Below are 24,646 nucleotides of genomic sequence, written 5' to 3'. Positions count from 1 at the left end.
TGCTGCACTCACTCAGCCATCCTCCAGCCAGCACTGGCAGAGCTCTGCACCGGTGGGTGGAGGAGAGCAAGCCTCCACTCAGCAGTCGGTATGCGCAGGCTCTCCACGTGGGTCATCTCATTTAATGTTCACACCAAGCTCGGTTGGGTGGGTACTATTGTCCCCATTTCACAATGATGCAACTGAGGCTCAGAGAGGTTGGGTAACTTGCAAGTCGTCACACAGTGAAAGATAATCCCCGTATTAACCTTGAGATTGCCTGGCACCAGAGTCTGTTCTTCCTGCCAAAGCTATTTAGCAGTAGCCAGCTTCTCGAGGACTAGGGGTGAAGAGTGGTGAAGGGTGTATTTGTTGAGCAGAAAGTGCAAGAGGACCTCTATGGGCAAAGAGAAGAGCTTCAGCAAAAGCTCATAACAATCTCTAAAATACCTGATCCTGTGTTTGCTCCTTGAGTTGCAAGAAAGTGAACAGGGAGGAAATCTCTAAAAGGACAACAAAATCTTTCTAAATCTTAATGTGTGGGTAGGTTTTTCCTTTAATGTGATTATTGGTTCTTCTTTAAGATAAACACAAAAACTTAGTGAATGGGGAAACATTAAGGCACTCGCTCAAGAAATTAAACAGAATTACCCTACCCATAGAATTACCTATGTTCCAGCAATTCCACTTCTGGGGATACATCCAAAAGAAGTGAAAGCAGGGACTGGAACAGATATTTGTACACCCATGTTCATACCAGCAATGGCCAGACAGTGGAAGTAACCCATCAGCAGACGAATGGATAAACAAAATGTGGTCTATACATAAAATAGAATATTATTCAGCCTTTAAAAGAAAGGAAATTCTGATACAGGCTTCAGTATGGATGAACTTTAAGGACCTTCTACTAAAGGAAAGAAACCAATCACAAAAAGTCAAATACTGTATGATTCCACTTATATAAGGTACCTTGGGTGATCAAATCTGTAGAGACAGAAAATAGAAAAGGATTTGCCGGGGACTGTGAGGAGGGAAAATCAGAAGGTAGTGTTTAACGGATACAGAGTTTCAGTTGGGCAAGATGAAAAAAGTCCTGGAGACGGATGGTGGTGATTGTTCCACGATAATGCAAATGGACTTAGTGCCACTGAACTGCACACATCAGTCAGTTCAGTTCATTTCAGTTCAGTTCAGTCGCTCAGTCGTGTCCGACTCTCCGCGACCCCATGAATCACAGCACGCCAGGCCTCCCTGTCCATCACCAACTCCCGGAGTTCACTCAAACTCATGTCCACAGAGTCGGTGATGCCATCCAGCCATCTCATTCTCTGTCGTCCCCTTCTCCTGCCACCCCCAATCCTTCCCAGCATCAGAGTCTTTTCCAGTGAGTCAGCTCGTCGCATGAAGTGGCCAAAGTATGCAGTTTCAACTTTAGCATCAGTCCTTCCAATGAACACCCAGGATTGATCTCCTTTAGAATGGACTGGTTGGATCTCCTTGCAGTACAAGTGACTCTCAAGAGTCTTCTCCAGCACCACGGTTCAAAAGCATCAATTCTTCGGCGATCAGCTTTCTTCACAGTCCAACTCTCACATCCATACATGACCACGGGAAAAACCATAGCCTTGACTAGACGGATAAACATGGTTAAAAAGGTAAATTTTATGTTGTAAGTATTTTACCACAATAAAATCAAAATGAAAAAGTTCTAGTGGAAGTACCGTAGTTCTGTGGGGTCCATGTCTTCTGCTCACACCTTAAAAATACCCCAGTAGCTGAGGCATACTTCTTGGAGCTGGAGAACCTGGGTTTGAGTCCTGATTCTACTTGCATACACTAAACTTCAATTTCCTCATCTGTTAAATGGCAGCAATTACCTCTTTCATAGGTTGATTGTAACCAATTAAATAAATTGATGGATAATTAAATGCTCTAAACCTGTAAAGTAGCACACCAGTGCAGGCTGGTTGTATTATTATTTACGAAGAGCTGAACACTGGGCAGCAACTACATGTCCAGAGCTTTTTGGAAAGATCCTTTGGAAATGAGAAATCTAGTCCTTTCCAGCAGGTACTGAGAAGTTCATAGTAGCAGGGAGAGAAGAGAACACTCCAGAGATCTGGGGAGAGCTGTGAACTATTGGTCTGACCAGAAGGGTTGCCTCTGCTTCTGTCCTCTGCAACCCTCTAGCTGGAGACAGCCAACTTCCAGCCATCCTCTGCCCTTAGCAGTCGGTGTGACCAGGAGAGAGCACATCAGCATCCCATGCCCCACCGCCAGCCAAGGAAGAGAGAGTCTCCAGGAAAAGACCTAGGAGACAGTGGTTTCAGGAAAACCAGCCTCTAGGAACTCATTGCCCTGGGAGCCTGCGGAGTCCTTGGGGAAGACAGGTTTACCCCAGAACAGCCCCCGGGGAGTGGGGATGCCTGGAATCTTCACGATGACAACCATGTGATTTATTGAGTGCCACTGTGTACCAAGGCTTCCCAGGTGGCACTAGGGGTAAAGAACCCGCCTGCCAGTGCAGGAGATGTAAGAGACGCAGGTTCGATCCCTGGGTGGGGAAGATCCCCTGAAGGTGAGCATGGCAACCCACTCCAGTATTCTTGCCTGGGAGAATCCCATGGAGAGAGGAGCATGTCAGGCTACAGTCCATAGGGTGGCAAAGAGCTGGACACAACTGAAGTGAAGCATGCACGCACGCACTGTGTACCAAGCACTGTGGGAGCTCTGTCCCCTGTGCTCACATCTAACCCTATGAGTTAGATGTTTTTACTGCCCCCATTTTACAGATGAGAACATTGATGCCCAGGCAAAATAACTCATGCAAGTAGTAAAGACGCAGAAACAAGCTAGGAGCCCACAGCTGCCTGAATTCCAAGTCTGCGCTCTTAGAACCACAGAAAGCTCTGAGGCACGGCCCCAGCGTCAAGGCCATCTTCAGGCCAGGGGCTGCCCTGGGCTCCCGGGTGGCCTCCTCGCGACTCTGAATGGTGGCTGAGAACAGAGCACGTGGCTGGCCAGGTGCAGTGTGACCAGATCCTGGGTACTGCAGTCTTGGTGTCAGTTAGGCAGCAGCCATCAGCATCCAGGCAAGACCCCCCACCAGCAAAAAGACGACACCTCCCTGAAGGTTCAGGTGATGGCTAGCATTTTCAGAAGTAAATATTTTTTTAATAATGGTTGCACACTACTTTTTAGACAGAGTGCTATTGTACACTTAAGACTACAGACAGTGTAAGTGTAACGTTCATGAGCACTGGGAAACCAAAAATTCAGGTGACTCACTTTATTGCGATGTTCTCTTCATTGCAGTGGTCTGCAACTGAACTCGATATACCTCCAAGATCTGCGTGTGTTTGCCTCCAATAAATCTAAGAAATATTGCATAGACTCAACTCTTTCTGGCCATTTGCTGAGCCTGTTAGCATACTCTGCTGGGCTCATGAGCATATTAAGGACACCTGTTTAATTTCCCTGGCTCCAACCTGTATTCAAGGCCACTCATTTCTATGTAATACCTGTTGCAAAACCACCTTTGGAAAACTGTGACCGAGAGTGTTGGGAGCCCCTTCCAGTGTCCGTCTCCAGGGTTTACAAAGCAAATCCAAGCCACTCCAGTCTGGATGCTGGAAGAGGCCTCCCAGGTCAGGCCGGGGTCAGAACTCTGGCTCTGCAACTCTCAGCTGTGTGTGCATGCGTTGTAAGTCACTTCAGTAGTCGTGTCCAACTCTTTGCCACTGTGGACCGTAGCCGCCAGGCTCCTCTGTCCATGGGATTCTCCAGGCAAGAATACTGGAGTGGGTTTCTATGCCAGCCTCCAGGGGAATCTTCCAGACCCAGGGACGGAACTTGCATCTCTTCTGTCTCCTGCACTGGCAGGCTGGTTCTTTACCACTAGTGCCACCTGTTGCCCTGCAGCAACCCCTTGACCTCTTGGAGCCACCGTTTCTCTCGCAGGTAAAGTGGGGATGGTGGTTACACCTGCTCACCTTGCCGGGAGGCCTTGGGCAGAGCCTCTGATGACCCAGGGCATGCAGGCCAACAAAGGGAACTCCCTGAACAAGAGCCCTCTCTTGCCCCAAAGAAAACACACACCCTCTTCTGAGCTGGCACCAGCACGCTGGGGTGGATGAGTTTGGCAGAACCTTTTCAAGGGCAGAAAGGGGGTCATCGGGGGCAGCATTCAGGACCCCGAATGGGGGTGGGGTGGAGGGTCCTGGCTTTCCTCCGCTTTCCCACCGTCCCAGGCTGCCCTGGCAGGAGCTCAGGTACTGGGAACTGTAAGCCAGGTCAGGCTTCAGCCTGACGGGTTTCCTCCCCTCGCAGCCAAGGCGGGGGCAACCAAACTGGTTTGTCAGGGGCCACCAGTGGCACCTGGATTCTCCCCCTCATGCCCACTCAAAAGGAGCAGCCCCTCTTCTCCTTTCCCAACCACTCCCCTTGCATGTGCTCCCCCTTGCCAGCCCCAGGTCCCAGCCCCAGGTCCTACAGTCTGGATGGGAGGCAGGGAGGGGGCCCAGCCCGCCTGGTCCAGGCCCCGTGCCCCTTTGCCCTGATTCTGGAGCATCTAGGCGTCATCCCACCCACACTCTCCCCAAGCTCCCCTCCCTACTCCCACCAGCTCCGTGCAGGTGCTGGCCTCCAGGCCCTTGGGGACCGTCTTCAGGAAGTTCCCAGCAGCCAATGCAAATGAAGCCAGCCACTCCCTGTAATTGAAGAGCAACTTGCAAGGACAGATCTGGCTGCCTGGCAGCAGAGGCTTCTCCTGGAGACTTAATCCTTAGCTTTCTGAGTCATCAGGGGCTTCTCAGCTTGAGACAAAACGGAGGGTGGTCTAGGGGGCAAGCGTGTCTCGTAAGCCAGATTTGGACAACCTCTGCTAAAAACCAGAACTGGTCCAAAGAGTGTCTCGGGGCTGAAAGTTAGAATTCCGCCCAGGACAAGGTCCACACTTGTGTTTGATGGCTGAGGTCATGACCAAGCCTGTAGGAGGGCATCTGCCAGGATGACAGGCAGCTGGGACGCCCGTGGGTGCTAGCACGACGGGGACTGAGGACTTTTCACTTCAAACCTGGGCTCTGTGCTTGGCTGCTGGCCTGGCCAAATAGGACAGTGATGGCTGCCCACATCTGGAGTGTGCGGGTGACCCAGCTCCACGCAGGTGCTGCCCGGCCAGACGGGAGGAGAGCAGAGCACCCTCCGGCAAGTTCAGTTCTGCAAAGCCCAGAGAAACTTCCATAATTCACCTCCCCAGTCCACACACAGGGGCTTCCACACAGGCCTGAAGTCCAGCTTTGAGCATCAGAAGCCAACGCCCTCACACTGCTACCTGCCCTCGGGGACACGTTTGTGGGCTTTCTCCATCGTCCTCCACACACCATCCTTCGGAAATACCCTCCCAGCATCTCACTTCTCAACTTAAGGCCTCTGAGTGGCCCAGGGCTCTCAGCTGAGATTCTTAACCTTTCCTTTACGAATTTAACGATTCTCTCTATGGACACTCTCCCCAGAAAAAAAAAAAAAAGTGCATGCAAAATTCCAGATGCAATTCTGGGGCCCGCTCAGACCTGAGATCCTTCCTTGGATGTCCTCGCATTTCGTGAATTCCAGTTCAAGAGCCCAGATTCTGTGATGAAATCCAGTGCTCTCACGTGATCTACACAGCTTGCCCTCTGCAGACTGAAGCCTTCAAGCCCTCTGTCCCCAAGCCCAGGCCCTCAAACTTCAGTTTTGCCTCCCAGAAACTCCAACCAGGTGTGGTCCCTTTACGCGTCCAGAGCGCACTCCACTTGCCTCTGGTCTCTGCCTTTGCTGACCCTCCGTCAGGACTGCCTATTCCCACCGACTCCTGCCAAACCCCTCCTCATTGTCCCACATGGGACTCCACATCCTCCCTGCAGGAAAGCTTCCCCTGCTCCTACCCTCAGCATCCTGGGTCAGGACATTTCCCCCGTGTTCTCTCCTCCTGGTGCCTGGTTTTGCCCTAAGCCTGGGCACCTGCTCGCATGTTGCTTTTGGAGGAATCCTCAGTTCTTGCTTTGTCATTATGTCGTGTACACAAGTGTCATAAGAAAAGGACAGGGACTCCATTCTGGCAGTCCATTGGTTAAGACACCACACTCCCACTTCAAGGAGCACAGGTTTGATATCTGGTTGGGGAACTAAGATCCCACATGCTGTGCAGTATCGTCAAAAAATCAAAAAAGAATTAAACCAGAGACTGTCATTTTATGTCCATCCCTCCACAAAAGCAAAAAAGAGTAGAACAAATACCCACCGAATCCGAGCAGTGCAAAGCTCATGTCTTTGCAGGAAGAGACCAGGCTGCCAGGTGTCACAGTCTCTTGGCAGAGAAGAGTGTTATGGGGCTTTGGCTCCATCCTTCTACCATTTGGTCAATTTGTGATGGCCCCTGGGTATGAAAGTCTGAGTTCTCTGGGTCAATCTGCCTCATAACTCTGATGGAAGTCAGGCAGCAGTTCTCAAGCCAGACCCTATCCTGGAGTCAGTGGTTCTTTTTCTGAGATGGTTGGGAGTATGTGTATATGGGGGGGGGGTGCTGTATTTTTAGAAAGCTCTGGGTGGTGATGGAACCCTGGGCTCCCGTTGGTCCCTGGGGCATAGGTTCAGGGGTGAAGGGGACCCAAGGATCAGCAGCCAGCTTATTTCCCAGCACAGGAAACAGTCCAAGGAAGGCATGGGTCACTGGTCTCGGTGACACAGGTGGGAAGCTATGAGGCTCAGTTAGAAACAGGAGGAAGGGCGTTGCTCTGGAGCTGCCGGAGTTGTGTCTTCACCCATGTAGTTTTATCACTATCATTTCCCTGAGAAGCTGTTGTATTTATTTATTTTCCTGGGTGGTTGTTTGTTGTTTAGTTGCTAAGTCATATCCTACTCTTTTGCGACCCTCATGGAGTGTAGCTCTCCAGGCTCCTCTGTCCATGGGATTCTCCAGGCAAGAATACTGCAGTGGGTTGCTATTTCCTTCTCCAGGGGATCTTCCCCACCCAGGGATCGAACCTGAGTCTCCTGAAAAATAAAATGTATCAATTTATCAATAATTGAGAAATAAGTGCTGAAGTTGCACCCCATGATCTCCTCGTCCACTAACTCACAGAGTCACCACTTCAGTTTGTAGTGAGAACACTCAAGATGCACTCTTGCAGCACATTTCAAATGCACAGAGCAGCGTCGTTAGCTGCGGGGACGTCCCTGCGGTCCATCTCCAGTGCGCACTCGTCCTGTATAACTGAAGCCCTGTCCTTGACTCACAGCTCCGCGCTTCCCCTTTGCGTCTGCGAGTTCCACCTTTTTCTATTCCAAATCTGAATGAAACCACACAGTATTTGTCCTTCTGTGTCTTGCTTATTTCATTTAGCGTAATGTCCTTCAGGTCCATCCATGCTGTTGCAAATGACAGGATTTCCTTCTTTAAATCACTGCAGATGGTGATTGCAGCCATGAAATTAAAAGACACTTACTCCTTGGAAGGAAAGTTATGACCAACCTAGATAGCATATTAAAAAGCAGAGACATTACTTTGCCAACAAAGGTCCATCTAGTCAAGGCTATGGTTTTTCCAGTGGTCACGTATGGATGTGAGAGTTGGACTGTGAAGAAAGCTGATCGCTGAAGAATTGATGCTTTTGAACTGTGGTGTTGGAGAAGACTCCTGAGAGTCCCTTGGTCTGCAAGGAGATCCAACCAATCCATCCTAAAGGAGATCAGTCCTGACTGTTCATCGGAAGGGCTGAAGCTGAAGCTCCAATACTTTGGCCACCTCATGTGAAGAGTTGACTCACTGGAAAAGACTTTGATCCTGGGAGGGATTGGGGGCAGGAGGAGAAGGGGACAACAGAGAATGAGATGGCTGGATGGCATCACTGACTCGATGGACATGAGTTTGAGTGAACTCCGGGAGTTGGTGATGGACAGGGAGGCCTGGTGCGCTGTGATTCATGGGGTTGCAAAGAGTTGGACACGACTGAGTGACTGAACTGAACTGAACTGAACTGAAGGCTGAATAGTATTTCTTTGTGTGTGTGTATCACAGTTTATTTAACCATCCATCAACAGACCTGACCCGACACAGGCTGTTTCCATACCTTGGCTCTTGTGAATTACATGGGGGTACATAGCTTCAAGATCCTAGTTTCATTTCTTTTGATGTATACTCTGAAGTGGGATTGCTAGAGCCTTTTGAGAAGCCGTTTTAGAGGTTTTTTTCCCTAATTGCCCAACCTCATCAAATTTCAACAACATAGGTATTCTGTATGTCTGATTATATACTATATGTATATCTGCCTTATACATTACAGAGATTACTCTTTATATGCAATGCAAGGTTAAAGATGAGTAAACAACATTTTAAAATTAAATTAAAAATTGAAAAACTATTAACATCAAACTTAACTGGACTTTCTGAGTAACTTTTAATGTGGCTTATTTATGTACCTAATTTGTAATTGTCAAATTATAAAAGCAAAGAAACAATTTATATAAATATATCATGACAAGAGCAATGCAAACAATTCTTAAAATGCCATTCAAAACTGTCATTTTCCTGGGAAAACAATGGGCAAAATTAATTCCTTAAAATTATTTTCAGTAAATTTAACTTTCAACTTTTGCTTAATACAGCAAGGTAACCAGTTGATAAGGGATGTGGGCTGGGTGGTCTAGGAGACCTCTGTGAGAACCAGGGGTCCCACTGGCTGCTCTCTGGCCTACTGGCCCCCAGTCCCCAGCATCTCCATGCCTCAAATGAGCCACGTTTTCTCCAACCATGGGGCCTCTGTAGACGCTGCTTCCCCTGTCTGGTTCCTCCTTTCCCACCTTTCTTTGCTCAGCGATTCCCTCTGACACAGCCCATCCCAGCTCCTTCCCCACTTGCTCAGGGACCTGCTCCCTGACTTCCTTGAGAAGGTCCCTTCTTTCTTCGGGGTGCCCACCCAGTGCTCAGTAGCCCCGAGCAGGATTATACCATGTGTGTTGCCCCCAGCACTTCACCGCCTTCCTGGACAACAGATGAGTTCTTGACCCACAGAAGGAAGGCCCCTAATGAGTACTTGTTGAAGGGATAAATGAACAGCTCCATTACTACCCTTCACATGTTGCAATCTGTCCATTTACTCACCAGATATGTATTGGCCCTCACTGAGCACAGAGCGCTGAGCTGGGGGCTGAGAAAAAAGGAGGGGATGTCATCTGTCCAGCTGCCTCCTCCTCCCCAGACTGGAAGCTCTCTGAGGGCAGGGGTCACAACAGAGGTACGTCCCACCTGTGTCATATTCTCTTGGTGGCCCTCCTGCTCCTTAAGGGTCCCCAGGAAACGGCTGTGAGTCAGGCAGGCCTCTATCCCCCTCTACCCCCGACCATCGGTCCTACCGCTCCAATCTGCCCTTGCTGCCCGCGCCTGCTGACCTGGCACTCTCAGGCCACGTGGCTCCTGTCTGGACTGGGCCGAAGTCTCCCCGCCGGCCACCACATGACCACAGTCTCCCTGGGCAGGCCCGGGGCTGCCTGGAGTACAAAGCCCTGGCTTCTAACACAACACTCAAGGCCCTCGCATCTGCCTTCCTCCCACCTCTCCCCTCAACATGCTGCTTTCTGCCTCCACCGATAGGTGCCAACGACAACAGACTCAGTCGTGTTTCCCACCCGTGCCATGTGGCTCCTTGCCCCTCGGATCGCGCTCAGGCCGCACCCATGCCGTGCCTCCCCCACACTCTTTCCTGGCTCAGTCCCACTCAGCCTCTGAGAGGTCGCCTATGCCTCGTCTTCTCCAGCAGAGGTACGTCCCACCTGTGTCATATTCTCCGTATCCTCAACTGAGCATTCCCCGTCACCTGATTCGTTACACGTGTGTCAACATCGGCTTGTGTATCTCTCCTGTGAGAACTCTGAAGGCAAGAGACGTGTCTAATAAGACACATCATAATGCTGCTAGAGCTTAGCATAATGCCTAGTAATTAATAGGCCCTCGTAACAGCTTGACAAATTAACCGTGGACGGATGAACAGATGGATGCACACGCATGGACGGGAAGATGGCTGGGTGGAGAGATGGATGGATGGATAATGAGCGAATGGACGGCGGATGAGTGGACGGCGAGTGAATATTCGGACGATGGATAGATGGACGGAGACAAGGATGGATGGGTGAGATGCAAAGAGGTGGCCTGGAGAGCTTCCTCACAGTGCAGAAACAAGCACTTCTTTTCCTGCAGCATTCATTGACTCCTGGCTTGCAGTGGGCTCTGTATAAGGCACTTGGACGCACCATCCCATTTGATCCGCCTAACGATCCTCTGAAGCAAACATGACTATTCCCCACTTTACACTTGAGGGAACGGTGGTCCAAGAGTCAGAGCTAGGAGGAGACAGAGTTGTGTCCGTCATCCAGGCCCAGCACCTTCCTGTACCCCATCCTGAGACAGGGTGCTGTCTTGGACCTTGGAGTCGCTGACTTGCCTTGAAAGGAAGGGAAAGCACAGCCCGCTGACCTTTAATGCACGACAGAGGGGCTCCCCTCTCCCTTCCCCCAGGAGGTGCTGTTGTTCCGTCGCTCTGTTGTGTCTGACTCTGACCCCATGGACTGGAGCACACTCGGCTTCCCTGTCCTCCTCCATCTCTCGGAGTTTACACAAATTCATCTCCATTGAATGAGTGATGCCATCCAACCATCTCATCATCTGTCACCCTCTTCTCCTTCTGCCCTCAATTTTTCCTAGCATCAGGGTCTTTTCCAATGAGTTAGCTCTTCATGTCAGGTGGCCAAAGTATTGGAGCTTCAGCTTCAGCAACAGTCTTTTCAATGAATATTCAGGGTTGATTTCCTTTAGGATAGCTGGGTTTGATCTCCCCTGGGAGACTGAAGCCTAAATCCTGAGACACTTCACAGCACTTTCTACTGAGGCTTAAGGTGGAGCAGTGCTCCATGTGCTAATATTTCTGTAAGCCCTGCTCTCTCAGACTCTGGGGAGAGTTAGGATAAAAACACCCATGCAGAGCCAAGACTGAGGAGTCAAAGTGAAGGCAGAATCAGCGGGTGGGGAGGGCTTGAAAAACAGCCCTATGGGCCGGGCAGAGACAGCCCCTCCTAAAGGCACTCTGGCAGGGCCCTGAAGAGGGTGGTCACCAGGCGGGGGGCTCCGCAGGCAGGCTGGCCCCCACCCCAGGAGAAAAGCCAGGCTCCCTGTGTGCGGCAGCTGGTCTCGGTCTACACAGGGGGAGCTGTGGAGTCCCCCGTCTGTGCCCAAGCTCTTGTCCTACAGAGCAGACACTGAGTCAGGGGACAAGAGAGACACGGCTGAGTTCACTGTGCCCCTGGGGGTGGCACCTGTGTGAGGGTCCAGGGTCTTCCTCTGTCACTTGTCCTGTCCTCTCCCTGCCAGAGATCTGTCCACAGGGCACACAGCTCACTCAGCAAGACCCTTTACTGAACTCCCTCTGTCTTGAGATGCAATCATATGCTGGGGAGAGTCCTGCCCTCCTGACCACACTCTTACCCTCAGGCTCTGATGGAGCTGCGAGCAAGAAGCGTGAAAGGTGGACTTCTCTGGTGGCCCAGTGGTTAAAAATCTGTACTTCCGTTGCAGGGGGCATGAGTTCGATCCCTGGTCAGGGAACTAAGATCCTGTATGCCACACAGTGTGGCTGAAAAGTAAACAAATTAAAGAGAGATGTGAAAGGAAGAAGATGGGAGAAGATGGTTTATTCTCCAAGGAGCATTGCCCAGTGCTACTCTCAGAGCTGATCTCTACATGGTCTAAACAATATTGCCTAAGGCAGTGACCCAAGTGGACAGTATAATGTCTCTGTCTCTGCAACCATCTCACGCCCCACTCATATCAGAATCAATCCCTTTTATACCCTCACCTCCTTCCTGAAGAGTCTAAAGTGGAAACAGCATAAAGCACAGCTGAAATAAGCCTTCAAAACAAGAGCTAAATGTCAAAATATAGGCAAGGAGTGGGATAATCATATAAGAAAAAAGTAGGATAAATGTAAGTTATTGCATAAAATTGCCCCTGAGCTTCCCAGGAGCCAAGGGTAAAAGGGAAACATGATACACTCCACGGCTTTCTCGACCTAAAAAATGGTGACATACAACAGTTGGTAGGACATGGGCTCTGGGGTCAGCACATATTGATCAGCCATCCCTTACTTTGGTCTGGTTCATACTTGCTACCCGGCCCTTCTGTGCCCACAGGTTGCTCCATCACTGAGGCCGTGACAATCCTGGAGAACAAGCTCAGAGATTACCAGAGGCAGTTCAACACCACCCACCTGCTGGCCCTGTGCGACTATTTCCACAACACCTTCATCCGCCACTACAAACTCTACCAGTACGTCCTGGGCCAGGACCAGGATGTCAACCTGACTGTTACTGACCTGGAGGTGTGCACGCCACCCCAGCCACTCCCACTGGTCGAGGGCAAGGACCGGGAAGTCTGGAAGCACGAGCAGCAGCTGGAGGAGCTGAGCACGGTCGAGGTGCAGAAGCGGACCGACATGCTGCTGCTGAAGGGGGCCCTGCGCCTAGAGCAGGAGCACCTGCTGCAGAAGACGTTCTCCGAGCTGCCTGGGCGGCAGCGCCAGCCTCTGAAAAGAGAAGTGAGAGGGGCCTGTGGGGCAGGGGGAGGCTTGCCTGCATCCCTTCCCGCCAAGAGGACCTGCGGGCAGGACCCTGGGGTCCTCACCCCTGGGGGGGCTCAGGAGGGGACAGGTTTTGTACACATTTCATGAAACATCCCTCAGATGTGCAATCCCTGTCCCCATTTTAGTGATGAGATGGCTGAGGCTCAGAGGGTTTAACTGATTTGCCCAAGGTCCCTGAGCTGGCATGTGGTCGAGTTTACATTTGGACTGAGGCCTGGCTGACCCCAAAGTCCAAGTTCTTTCTAGCACAGATTCCACCAAAGGAACCCCCAGGTTCCAAACCACCAAAGACTCCCGCAGTGCCCTGTCTGCCTGCAGAGCTGGCATTCACGGAGGCCTGGGGGATGAAGGAAGGGCCATGGAGGTTTCATCCTCTCCCCGCCCTCCGATCTTCTGCCGGGGCCTCCCACTGGCTGAACCGTCGCTAGCGACAGGTCAAGGGAGCTGGTTGATGCAGCTCTTAAAAGTCAGCCTCCCAGGGCATAGAGTAGGGTGGAGATGGATAGAGAGTAAGTCTGGGGAGCAGGGGATGGAAGATCCCAGCACACTGAGAAAGGAGGCAGCTGGGTTGAGAAGTGGCACCTGTGGTGGGACTCTGCCTGCAGGTGGCCTCGGCTTTCCCCAGGCCCTGTTCACCAGCCACGTTCTGTTTCTTGCAGGAGCTAGAGAAACTCATCAATGAGGCCATTCACATCCAGATAGAGTGCCTCAAGGAGCTGCTGCAGTATGAGATACAGATAACTTTTGATATTTTAGACCTGAAACTTCAGAAGAAGACTCTAAACCTCAATGCTCCCATCCCTCCCTTGGTCCCCATTGCCGGTCAGTCAAGCCCAGACAGAGCTCTTACGTTGTCCAAAACCAACAAAGGGAAGAAAGCAAAAGCAAAGAAGTAGAAGGCCCCTGACGTCTGAGGTCTGAAGACTCTGATTGAGGAAGAGCCATTTTCAATTATGAAAGGGTTATGTGATGCGCTCGGCACCCAATAGGTCAGAGGTTTCTAGTGATTAAAAGAAACACACAGAAGTCCTGGCTGTGGTACTCGTTGAATGTCTGTTTCATGTTATGTGGGTGAAGGCGGTAGGGACAGGGAAGACACAACACTGATTGCATGCTCTGTATCTTCTTGCCGGACCCCGTCTTTCGCCTCCTGAAAATCCAATCCAAATAGATTTTCCCTGCAGGGTGGGAGAGGGCTGTCTCATGAGGACAGTCAGACACCACTGGTGACTAAGTCTGACCTCAGACAACAGACATGAACAACACAACAGCCCCAAGAAGGTCTCAACAGGTAAGAGGGAGGGTGGTCCTGTCCCCCAGGGAAGACTTGCAGCACTGTCGGGGAACAGGTGCTGGGACCCCTTCCTCTCTGAGGATCTACCATGCACAGGCTGCTGCACCCACCAGCTTTCCTGCTGGAGGGTGCAGAGCCCACACCTCTGGAAAACGATTCCTTCTGTGAGCATCCATCTTGTTTAGCCTGAGACAGGGGAACGGGCACCATCCTGGAGGCCAGAGACCCGGCGTTGCAGCCAGCACTGTTGGCATCTGTGACCTTGTTCATGTCCCTTCCCTCTCTGAGCCCAGCGCTCCCTCCTGTCAAGTGGGAGACCTGCTGGCCAGGGTGGAAGGCCCACTCCCACACTAACACCCTCAGAGAGAGACTAATCACCCCCTGAGAGCCCAAGAGCAAAGCACTCCAGAGGTGCGGTGGCCGTCCGCTCCGGTTCGTCTGGGACAGCCCTGGTTGACTTTTATTGTCCCGGAGTCCTGCCCCGTGTGTCATTGTTCAGTGGAGTGTTATTCAGAATCTCTCTGCAAGAAGCCAGGACAGGACTGACACCCCTCCACTTGGACTTCCAGCTCCTGCCAGCTTCCTGGTTTGTGAGTCACACGAGCAGTGAGTTTTCAGTAAACTTGAGGCTAAAACCGGAAGATGACAAGGCTTGACCTCTGTCTCCTTCTCAAGCTTTTCCTGCCTTGGTGTAACCCTCTCAAAGACAGCATGTGCGACTCTTCCTGGGATGCTGGAATTCTGGTGGGTACAAGCAACTCAGGAGAGCTGACTGACTCCTGCTCTGGGGTGGGCAAAGGGATGGACTGCTGCTGCTCCAGCCGGTGGTGCCTGGCCTGTAAGAGTCTCGAGGCCACCTGGCCACCGGAAGGGCAGTGGGGAAGCGGGAGTGGCAGGCAAAGGGTATGTTCATGACGTGCAGGACCGTGAAGGTGGGAATCTTATTGAAGGGCTCAGAGGCAGCAGCTGGAGTAGACTTGCTGCAGCAACTTTGCCGCTTACTGGAGGGTGTAAACCTGCAACTATTTATCTTGGTGATTGCAACTGCATTTTCATTTCCCAATACACCTTTAGCAGCAACGAGTTCAACAAGAAAGTGCGTGAGTTATGAACATGTAAGGATTGAGACTTCCTCTTTTTCAAAAACGTTAATGCAAATGGTTCTCAGCATTTACCAACCACCCTGAGAATCATACTGGTGTTACTGAAAGCAAGACAAAAATCAGCTCCAGGATCATCAGCCTGTAACTCAAAAGACCATCTAAAGTCCTGGCCAAACATTATTCTGCATGTTTCTGACAGGGTGTTTTTTGGATGAGATTAACATGAGGAATGCTGGGCTGGAAGAAGCACAAGCTGGAATCAAGATTGCCGGGAGAAATATCAATAACCTGAGATATGCAGATGACACCACCCTTATGGCAGAAAGTGAAGAGGAACTCAAAAGTCTCTTGAGGAAAGTGAAAGAGGAGAGTGAAAAGGTTGGCTTGAAGCTCAACATTCAGAAAACAAAGATCATGGCATCTGGTCCCATCACTTCATGGGAAATAGATGGGAAAACAGTGGAAATAGTGTTAGACTTCATTTTTGGGGCCTCCAAAATCACTGCGGATGCTGATTGCAGCCATGAAATTAAAAGACGCTTACTCCTTGGAAGGAAAGTTATGACCAACCTACACAGTATATTAAAAAGTAGAGACATTACTTTGCCAACAAAGGTCTGTCTAGTCAATGCTATGGTTTTTCCAGTGGTCATGTATGGATGCGAGAGTTGGATTGTGAAGAAAGCCGAGCACAGACGAATTAATGCTTTTGAACTGTGGTGTTGGAGAAGACTCTTGAGAGTCCCTTGGACTGCAAGGAAATCCCACCAGTCCATTCTAAAGGAGATCAATCCTGGGTGTTCATTGGAAGGACTGATGCTAAAGCTGAAACTGCAATACTTTGGCCACCTCATGCGACGAGTTGACTCACTGGAAAAGACTCTGATGCTGGGAGGGATTGGGGGCAAGAGGAGAAGGGGACGACAGAGAATGAGATGGCTGGATGGCATCACGAACTCGATGGACATGAGTCTGAGTGAACTCCAGGAGTTGGTGATGGACAGGGAGGCCTGGCGTGCTGTGATTCATGGGGTGGCAAAGAGTCGGACATGACTGAGCAACTGAACTGAACTGAACATTTGAATCTGTAGATGGAGTAAAGCAGATTGCCTTCCCTAATGTGGGTGGGCCTTGTCCAATCAGGTGAAGGCTTAATAAACCAAAACCCTGACCTCTTGAGTAAAAGCAAAATGATTGGAGGGATATAGAGGCTGGAAGAGGGGGGACAAGGAAGGAAGCTACTAAAATAATTCAAGCCAAGTATAATATTAACTATCAGACATGTAGTACACAAATACTTAGTAAGTACCTACTGTGTGCTAGCAACTATTGAGCCTTGAGAATACTGCACCAAACAGTAAGAAAAGAGCCCCTGCTCATGAAGTTTATAATCTGGTGGGACAAGAGAAAGTCAATGAATTAACAAGCAAATATTTGACGTAACATGATGAGAAGTTCACGTATTGCTGAAGCCTGGCTTGGAGAATTTTGAGCATGACTTTACTAGCGTGTGAGATGAGTGCAATTGTAAGGTAGTTTGAGCATTCTTTGGCATTGCCTTTCTTTGGGATTGGGATGAAAACTGACCTTTTCCAGTCCTGTGGCCACTGCTGAGTTTTCCAAATCTGCTGGCATATTGAGTGCAGCACTTTCACAGCATCATCTTTCAGGATTTGAAATAGCTCAACTGGAATTCCATCACCTCCACTAGCTTTGTTCATAGTGATGCTTTCTAAGACACACTTGACTTCACATTCCAGGATGTCTGGCTCTAAGTGAGTGATCACACCATCGTGATTATCTGGGTCGTGAAGATCTTTTTTGTACAGTTCTTCTGTGTATTCTTGCCACCTCTTCTTAATATCTTCTGCTTCTCTTAGGTCCATACCATTTCTGTCCTTTATCAAGCCCATCTTTGCATGAAATGTTCCCTTGGTATCTCTGATTTTCTTGAAGAGATCTCTAATCTTTCCCATTCTGTTGTTTTCCTCTATTTCTTTGCATTGATTGCTGAGAAAGGCTTATCTCTCCTAGTTATTCTTTGGAACTCTGCATTCAGATGGGTATATCTTTCCTTTTCTCCTTTGCTTTTTGCTTCTCTTCTTTTCACAGCTATTTGTAAGGTCTCTCCAGACAGCCATTTTGCTTTTTTGCATTTCTTTTCCATGGGGATGGTCTTGGTCCCTGTCTCCTGTACAATGTCACGAACCTCCGTCCAGAGTTCATCAGGCACTCTATCTATCTATTTAGTCCCTTAAATCTATTTCTCACTTCCACTGTATAATCATAAGGGATTTGATTTAGGTCATATCTGAATGGTCTAGTGGTTTTCCCTACTTTCTTCAATTTAAGTCTGAATTGGGCAATAAGGAGTTCATGATCTGAGCCACAGTCAGCTCCTGGTCTTGTTTTTGCTAACTGTATAGAGCTTCTCCATCTTTGGCTGCAAAGAATATAATCAATCTGATTTCAGTGTTGACCATCTGGTGATGTCCATGTGTAGAGTCTTCTCTTGTGTTGTTGGAAGAGGGTGTTTGCTATGACCAGTGCGTTCTCTTGGCAAAACTCTATTAGCCTTTGCCCTGCTTCATTCCGTGCTCCAAGGCCAAATTTGCCTGTTACTCCAGGTGTTTCTTGACTTCCTACTTTTGCATTCCAGTCCCCTATAATGAAAAGGACATCTTTTTTGGGTGTTAGCTCTAAAAGGTCTTGTAGGTCTTCATAGAACCGTTCAACTTCAGCTTCTTCAGCGTTACTGCTTGGGGCTTAGGCTTGGATTGGTTTGCCTTGGAAACGAACAGAGATCATCCTGTCGTTTTTGAGATTGCATCCAAGTACTGCATTTCGGACTCTTTTGCTGACCATGATGGCTACTCCATTTCTTCAAAGGGATTCCTGCGCACAGTAGTAGATATAATGGTCATCTGAGTTAAATTCACCCATTCCAATCCATTTTAGTTCATTGATTCCTTGAATGTCAACGTTCACTCCTGCCTTTTCCTGTTTGACCATTTCCAATTTGCCTTGATGCATGGACCTAACATTCCAGGTTCCTATGCAATATTGCTCTTTACAGCACTGGACATTGCTTCTATCACCAGTCACATCCACAACTGGGTATTGTTTTTGCTTTGGCTCCATCCCTTCATTCTTTCTGGAATTATTTCTCCACTGATCTCCAGTAGCATATTGGGCACCTACCAACCTGGGGAGTTCCTCTTTTAGTACCCTATCATTTCAAGCTGGTTTTAGAAAAGGCAGAGGAACCAGAGATCAAATTGCCAACATCCACTGGATCATGGAAATAGCAAGAGAGTTCCAGAAAAACATCTATTTCTGCTTTATTGACTATGCCAAAGCCTTTGACTGTGTGGATCACAATAAACTGTGGAAAATTCTGAAAGAGATGGGAATACCAGGCCGCCTGACCTGCCTCTTGAGAAACCTATATGCAGGTCAGGAAGCAACAGTCAGAACTGGACATGGAACAACAGACTGGTTCCAAATAGGAAAAGGAGTATGTCGAGGCTGTATATTGTCACCCTGCTTATTTAACTTATATGCAGAGTACATCATGAGGAACTCTGGGCTGGAAGAAGCACAAGCTGGAATCAAGATTGCCGGGAGAAATATCAATAACCTGAGATATGCAGATGACACCACTCTTATGGCAGAAAGTGAAGAGGAACTCAAAAGCCTCTTGAGGAAAGAGGAGAGTGAAAAAGTTGGCTTGAAGCTCAACATTCAGAAAACAAAGATCATGGCATCTGGTCCCATCACTTCTTGGGAAATAGATGGGGAAACAGTGGAAACAGTGTCAGACTTCATTTTTCTGGGCTCAAAAATCACTGCTGATGGTGATTGCAGCCATGAAATTAAAAGACGCTTACTCCTTGGAAGGAAAGTTATGACCAACCTAGACAGTATATTAAAAAGCAGAGACATTCCTTTGCCAACCAAGGTCCGTCTAGTCAAGGCTATGGTTTTTCCACTGGTCATGTATGGATGTGAGAGTTGGACTGTGAAGAAAGCTGATCGCCGAAGAATTGATGCTTTTGAACTGTGCTGTTGGAGAAGACTCTTGAGAGTCCCTTGGACTACAAGGAGATCCAGCCTGTCCATTCTAAAGGAGATCAATCCTGGGTGTTCACTGGAAGGACTGATGCTAAAGCTGAAACTCCAATACTTTGGCCACCTCATGTGAAGAGTTGACTCATTGGAAAAGACTCTGATGCTGGGAGGGATTGGGGGCAGGAGGAGAAGGGGACAACAGAGGATGAGATGGCTGGATGGCATCACCAACTCGATGGACATGAGGCTGAGTGAACTCTGGGAGTTGCTGATGGACAGAAAGCCTGCCGTGCTGTGATTCATGGGGTCGCAAAGAGACAGACACGACTGAGCGCCTGAACTGAACTGATGACAAGTTACATGAGTGAACATATATTGTGTGCCAGGTACTCTTGTAAACACTTGATGTGTAGTAACATTTTATTTTCATGACAATCCTATGAAGTGGGTACAATTATTACCATCACCATTTTACAGATGAGAAAGCTGATGGGCAGGGTCTAAAAACACCAAGGAGTCTAGACATAGATCATATTCTTCACCTTCCCATTTTACTGCCTTTCAAGTATCAGTGGCCTGGCAATGGCAGTGGGTGAGGAGAAGTCCACAAGCAGGGGCCTCCCTCTCCCCAGACCAGACATCCTGAGTCCCTCAGCCTCCCTGCTCTCCTCCACTCCAATAGCTCCTGAGCACTCATTGTTCTGCATCATTTTGCACTCCTGGTACTCGTTGGCAACTCCTGCCAGCCTACAACTCCTTTGAGAGCCAGGAGCCATTGTGCATCTGTGATGTCTTCTTAGACCGTCACACGGTGTCAGGCACATTGTATGTGTGTAGACCTGAGAGCATTGCCAAAAATCACCAGTTCAGCAAAACACGGCTGTGTGGATAGAGAAGAAAAAGAAAACCATGATGGGAGAAGTCCTTTAAAGGCACTCACGCAGTGTTCTCTGTTTTTAAATGAGAGAACTGTTTTATCAATAAGACATGGAATTTTCATTAATAGGTGATAAATCAAGTCCTCAACCTTCTTGGCCAGGATACTCAGACTGGAGCAGGGTCTCAGTCCCTGGCCATGCTCACAGAAACTCACGTACATGGCTAACAACAGAAATATTGACATTACAGGGGCCTGGCACCCAAAGGCTTACAAAGTAGCCTGCACCTCAGTGCTCACTGACAGTTTTGACTGCGCAGACCAACAACATCTTCTTTGAAAAACTGGTCTCCACTGCCTGCGCCAACCAAAGGGTTCTGATGGGGGCTCTCAGCCTTAGTGCCACCCTGCCTGGCCAAAGGAAGAGCACATTCCACACATGGACCAGTGCTAGTACACCAGTGTGCTGGGCCACAGTGATTGGGCCAGGCATGGGCACATGTCCCAAGCTAGACCAATCAAAATGCTCTATAATCACCCCACCTACCACACCTCCAGCCCTGCTGATTGATTCAGGTGTTTTTCCACTTAGAGCTGTCTGGGTTCCTTCCCTTTTGGTGGGAGGGTATAAGGATTCTGCTGCTGCTGCTGCTAAGTCGCTTGAGTTGTGTCTGACTCTGTGCAACCCCATAGATGGCGGCCCACCAGGCTCCCCCATCCCTGGGATTCTCCAGGCAAGAACACTGGAGTGGGTTGCCATTTCCTTCTCCATAAGGATTCTAGGAGACTGATATTCTAGCAGCTAAGATTCCAGGCTGAGAGAAGGAAGACACCATGTAAAGGGAAGCAGAAGAGGCAGAAGAGAGGTTGCTCTTTAATCCAATCACCTGGGAAGCAGCTCCACCTTGTCAGTGGTTTGAGCCAAGGAGCACACACCCATTACTTGATTGACAACAGTAAGCTGGCAAGGCTGGGAATGCTTCTCCCATGACAGATGAAGAAACTGAGGCTCACACAGGTGAAATGATTACTCAAGGTCACTTGACTAATGGGGGTGGTGAAGTCATGACAGATGCATCCGGAGCTCCAACCTCTAGAAGAGAATTTTGTCTTCTCTACTGTCTCAAAAGGCAGGATCCCTGTAGCCAAGACCACCGCCCTGCCTGCATGTGTGATGGCTCCTGGGTTTAAGCCACACTTTTTGTTCTGGACTCGGAGCCAGACCACAGTATCCACTCTTAGATGGAAGACTATTCAGGGACCGGGGGACAGAACCTGAATAGTCTCTTCTATGGGAACTTGGACTTTTTTTAAGTCAAATGGGCGATTTGAGCAATGCTCACCTGACTGTATCCATCATTATCATTCCCTCTTCAGAAAACACTCACCCCAACAGCAGTGTCATCATACCCTATTCATTCAGTAATCTCTGCTATAAAATTCATTAAGTCCAAACTTCTGTCAACCATTGATGCTTTATTATTATAAATCCCTGTAATGGTAGTTTTGAAATGTCCTCCAAAGGACCCTAGGACTTTCTGACATTTTCTGTAAAGTTCTTTCATACCAGCTCCAAAGGTTGAGGAAACAGAGACCATCCCCAGTGCCCACATTTTTGAAATGAGGAGTAAGGAAACCCTGGTAACCTTTCTGAAAGTGAAAGTGTTAGTCACTCAGTCGTGTCCGACTCTTTGTGACTCCATGGACTGTAGCCCGCCAGGCTCTTCTGTCCATGGGATTCTCCAGGCCAGAATACTGGAGTGGGCTGCCACGCCCTCCTCCGGGGGATCTTCCCAACCCAGGGATCAAACCCGCGTCTCTTATATGTCCTGCATTGGCAGGTGGGTTCTTTACCATCTGAGGATCCCGCCTACTCCAGTCTTCTGAGAACTTGGCCGTGTAGTTGGCAGCTTAGGTTCCAAGGCAGAACGAGAGCAGAGACATAGTTTTCTGAGCTTGCTACACTATTGACATGTATATATGCCATGTGTAAAACAGATAGCTAGTGGGAAGCTGCTGTACAGTGCAGGAAGCTCAGCTGGGTGCTCTGTGATGACCTTGAGGGGTGGGGTAAGGGGCGGGAGGGAGGGCCCGGAGGGAGGGGACCTCTGTACACTTACGGCTGATTCACACTGTGGTACTGCAGAAGCTAACACAACATTGTAAAGCAACTATATTCCAACTGGAAAAAAAAAAGTATTCTCCAGGCACCATCATTCCAGAAGAGTTTCTTGGGAGGCTGTCCTTCCTGTGGATTTCAGATTTCCAGCACAATCTGCAAATGCCACCTCCACGATCCCCGGGCAAAGGAAGTGGTACAGCTAGAAAGAGTCCCTTCTGTAAACAGGCCTTAGGTGTTTTCTTCTGGAAGACTCCAAGTGCCTCTAACGTTTTTGTGAATAATTTAGGCCAGATAGGTGAACAAAAGCTTTGCAACTCTCCGAGCAAAAGGATAGAGCTGTTGCTGAAAGGTGGGCAGCGCTGCTCAAGATTCTTGGCAAGAAGCACGAACGTGGGTCAGCAGCTACTGTCTCCAGGACAAAGCCATCTGGACGTCTTAGTGTCCTGAGGAGACTCGCTTTCAAACTCTGAACCAGGAGGTTGCTGGTGACCGGGACTCAAAGCCCAGAATTGTCACCAGCCTGCAGGTGCAACTGAGACAAACTGCCAACTTCATGGAGCAGCCACAGCGCATGCGCTAAGAAAGGCCCCAGCTGTTCAGCTTCTCCAAGGGCCATGTCATCCCAGACGTTTCTTGTGGGGCCACCTCCCATTCTCCGGGCCTCAGCTCAGATTCCAGTCAAGCCTACAGTAACTGCTCCATGCCAGTTTTGTCCATTCCACGCTGCCAGTCCTTACTCCAGTGTTTGCCAAATGTCCCCTGCTTCCTGCCTGTGGCATTGTCAGGAACCATGCACATCCTGGAAGTGCAGGGGCCTAAGACCCCATAGAACACTCCAGCCAGTGGAGGGAGGGGGCCTGTGGCTGAATGCTTCTTCCTTTCATCTCTCAGGCAGACCATTCTGAGACACCACCTATGGGGCGCCTCAGAAGGCCCCACGGGATCAAGCACTAGTTGCCCGCAGCAGCAGACAACTCAGAGACACACCTAAATATTGACTTTCCCTCCTCTGTCTTCCCTGTTTGGGCTTCATTTCTGCTTTTTGAGGTCACTTCTCAAAGAAACTATATGCTGCAAGCAAGTCTTTGTCTTAGGTTCTGGTTTTAAAAGAAACGTAGGCTAAGACATGAATTTATCTTTGGGCTCCCATATACCAGCATTCCTGGAGAATGAAATGGCTACCCACTCCATTATTCTTGCCTGGAGAATTCCATGCACAGAGGAGCCTGGCGGGCTACAGTCCATGGGGTCACAAAGAGTCAGACACGACTGAGAAACTGAACCACCTCCAGCATACCAGCACTATCTCTGAAGTTTCTGTGACTATTGCTGGGTAACAACCATCTCTAAAAATAACAACCATCAGGATCATTCTATTTGGGCAGGGTTCATGTGGACCGCTTGTCTCTGCTCCACAGGGAATCAGGTAAAATAGCTCAACTTGAGCCAAAGGAGTCACTCCAAAGATGCTTGACTTGCATGGCTAGCAGGTATGCTGGGCTGGTGGCTGGCTGGGGGCTCAGCTGAGACTGTTGACTCGGAGCCCTGACCTGCCATGTGTGTTCATGGATGGTTGCTTGGGTTTCCTCACAACATGGCAACCAGGTTCCAAGCAGCAGGAAATAGAAGGTGGCAATCCTCTCAAAGCAGAGCATCACTTCAACTGTACTCTATTGTTCTATTGGTCAAACCAGTGCTAGATCCAGCTCAGAATCAAGAGAGTGGGAAAATAGACATGCCTTTCAGGGTAAGGAGTGACAAAGCATTCTTAACCAACTTTGATCAGCTACACTGACACAGAACACAGGATAAATGAAGTTAAGTAAATTGTTAATTACAGAAGCAAATTCATTAATTAATGCTACCCAATACTCAACAATTACTATCCCCTGCAATCCATATGACTACTGTCATTCTATCTGAAATTTGATAATAAAATACTACTTTTATTTGAGATAAGGAGGAATTTTTTTACCTCAGAGATGTAGAATAGCAGAGATGAAGGGATCCTAGGGGTACCCACTTTAGCCACCTTGCAGTACAGCTGAGGAGAATGAGTATCAGGGAGAGAAAGGGAATGGCCAAAGGTCACCATCGTGGTCTTCGGAGATGACACCAACTCAGGGCTCAAATACCTGGAATGCTGGGTGGAAGGGTGCCAGAAGGGCTGCCTTCTCCCTGCCATCAAGTCTTTGTCCCCAGAAATCCCACACTCAGATCTATTGTGAACAGCTATTGAAAACTTTTCAAATGTGTAGCACAGGAGGGAGTCTGTGAAAGGGCTGAGGGTATCAACCCGGGGAAGGAGCTCAGACTGGAACCAAAAAGGCCTCCAGGAACAGCTTTGCTTGTTCCATGTTCGTGACCATCACTGGCACACAACCCAGTCAAGTATGCTGGCTGCTACTCCATTCAAGGAACATTTGTGAAACCCCTGGAATGAATGAGACACAGAGAAGACTTCAAAAAATAGCACAATGAAGGTCATCTCTAACTTAAGCCCGAGTGACTACTAGGTGTCCGACACCTTATTTC

General features: G+C 49.1%; 2 protein-coding genes across 3 annotated transcripts in view; one reads left to right on the top strand and one right to left on the bottom strand.

Moving 5' to 3' along the window:
• The window catches only part of C7H8orf74 (chromosome 7 C8orf74 homolog), a 31,501-nt gene extending 17,831 nt beyond the window's left edge, over window positions 1-13,670 (top strand). The window contains exons 3-4 of the mRNA XM_055428051.2: window positions 12,196-12,599; window positions 13,304-13,670. Coding sequence (XP_055284026.1) covers window positions 12,196-12,599; window positions 13,304-13,540 — 641 coding nt within the window. The 3' untranslated portion in view covers window positions 13,541-13,670. The remainder of the gene's footprint in view (window positions 1-12,195; window positions 12,600-13,303) is intronic.
• SOX7 (SRY-box transcription factor 7) overlaps window positions 332-24,646 on the bottom strand; it is a 44,302-nt gene continuing 19,987 nt past the window's right edge. Inside the window, exons 3-4 of one of the 2 annotated variants that reach the window (XR_016037793.1) lie at window positions 6,260-7,011; window positions 332-1,608 (exon numbers count right to left, since the gene is read on the bottom strand). The gene's annotated coding sequence lies outside the window, so the exon portion shown is untranslated. Of the gene's footprint in view, window positions 1,609-4,647; window positions 7,012-24,646 lie in introns of those variants that run through there. The other variant, XR_008686214.2, reaches the window with a different exon arrangement.

This window comes from Moschus berezovskii, chromosome 7 (assembly GCF_049115385.1).
Source record: "Moschus berezovskii isolate FMDL1 chromosome 7, NW_MosBer_1.0, whole genome shotgun sequence".
In the NCBI taxonomy this organism is placed as follows: domain Eukaryota; kingdom Metazoa; phylum Chordata; class Mammalia; order Artiodactyla; family Moschidae; genus Moschus; species Moschus berezovskii.
This window is presented reverse-complemented; position numbering and strand designations above follow the sequence as displayed.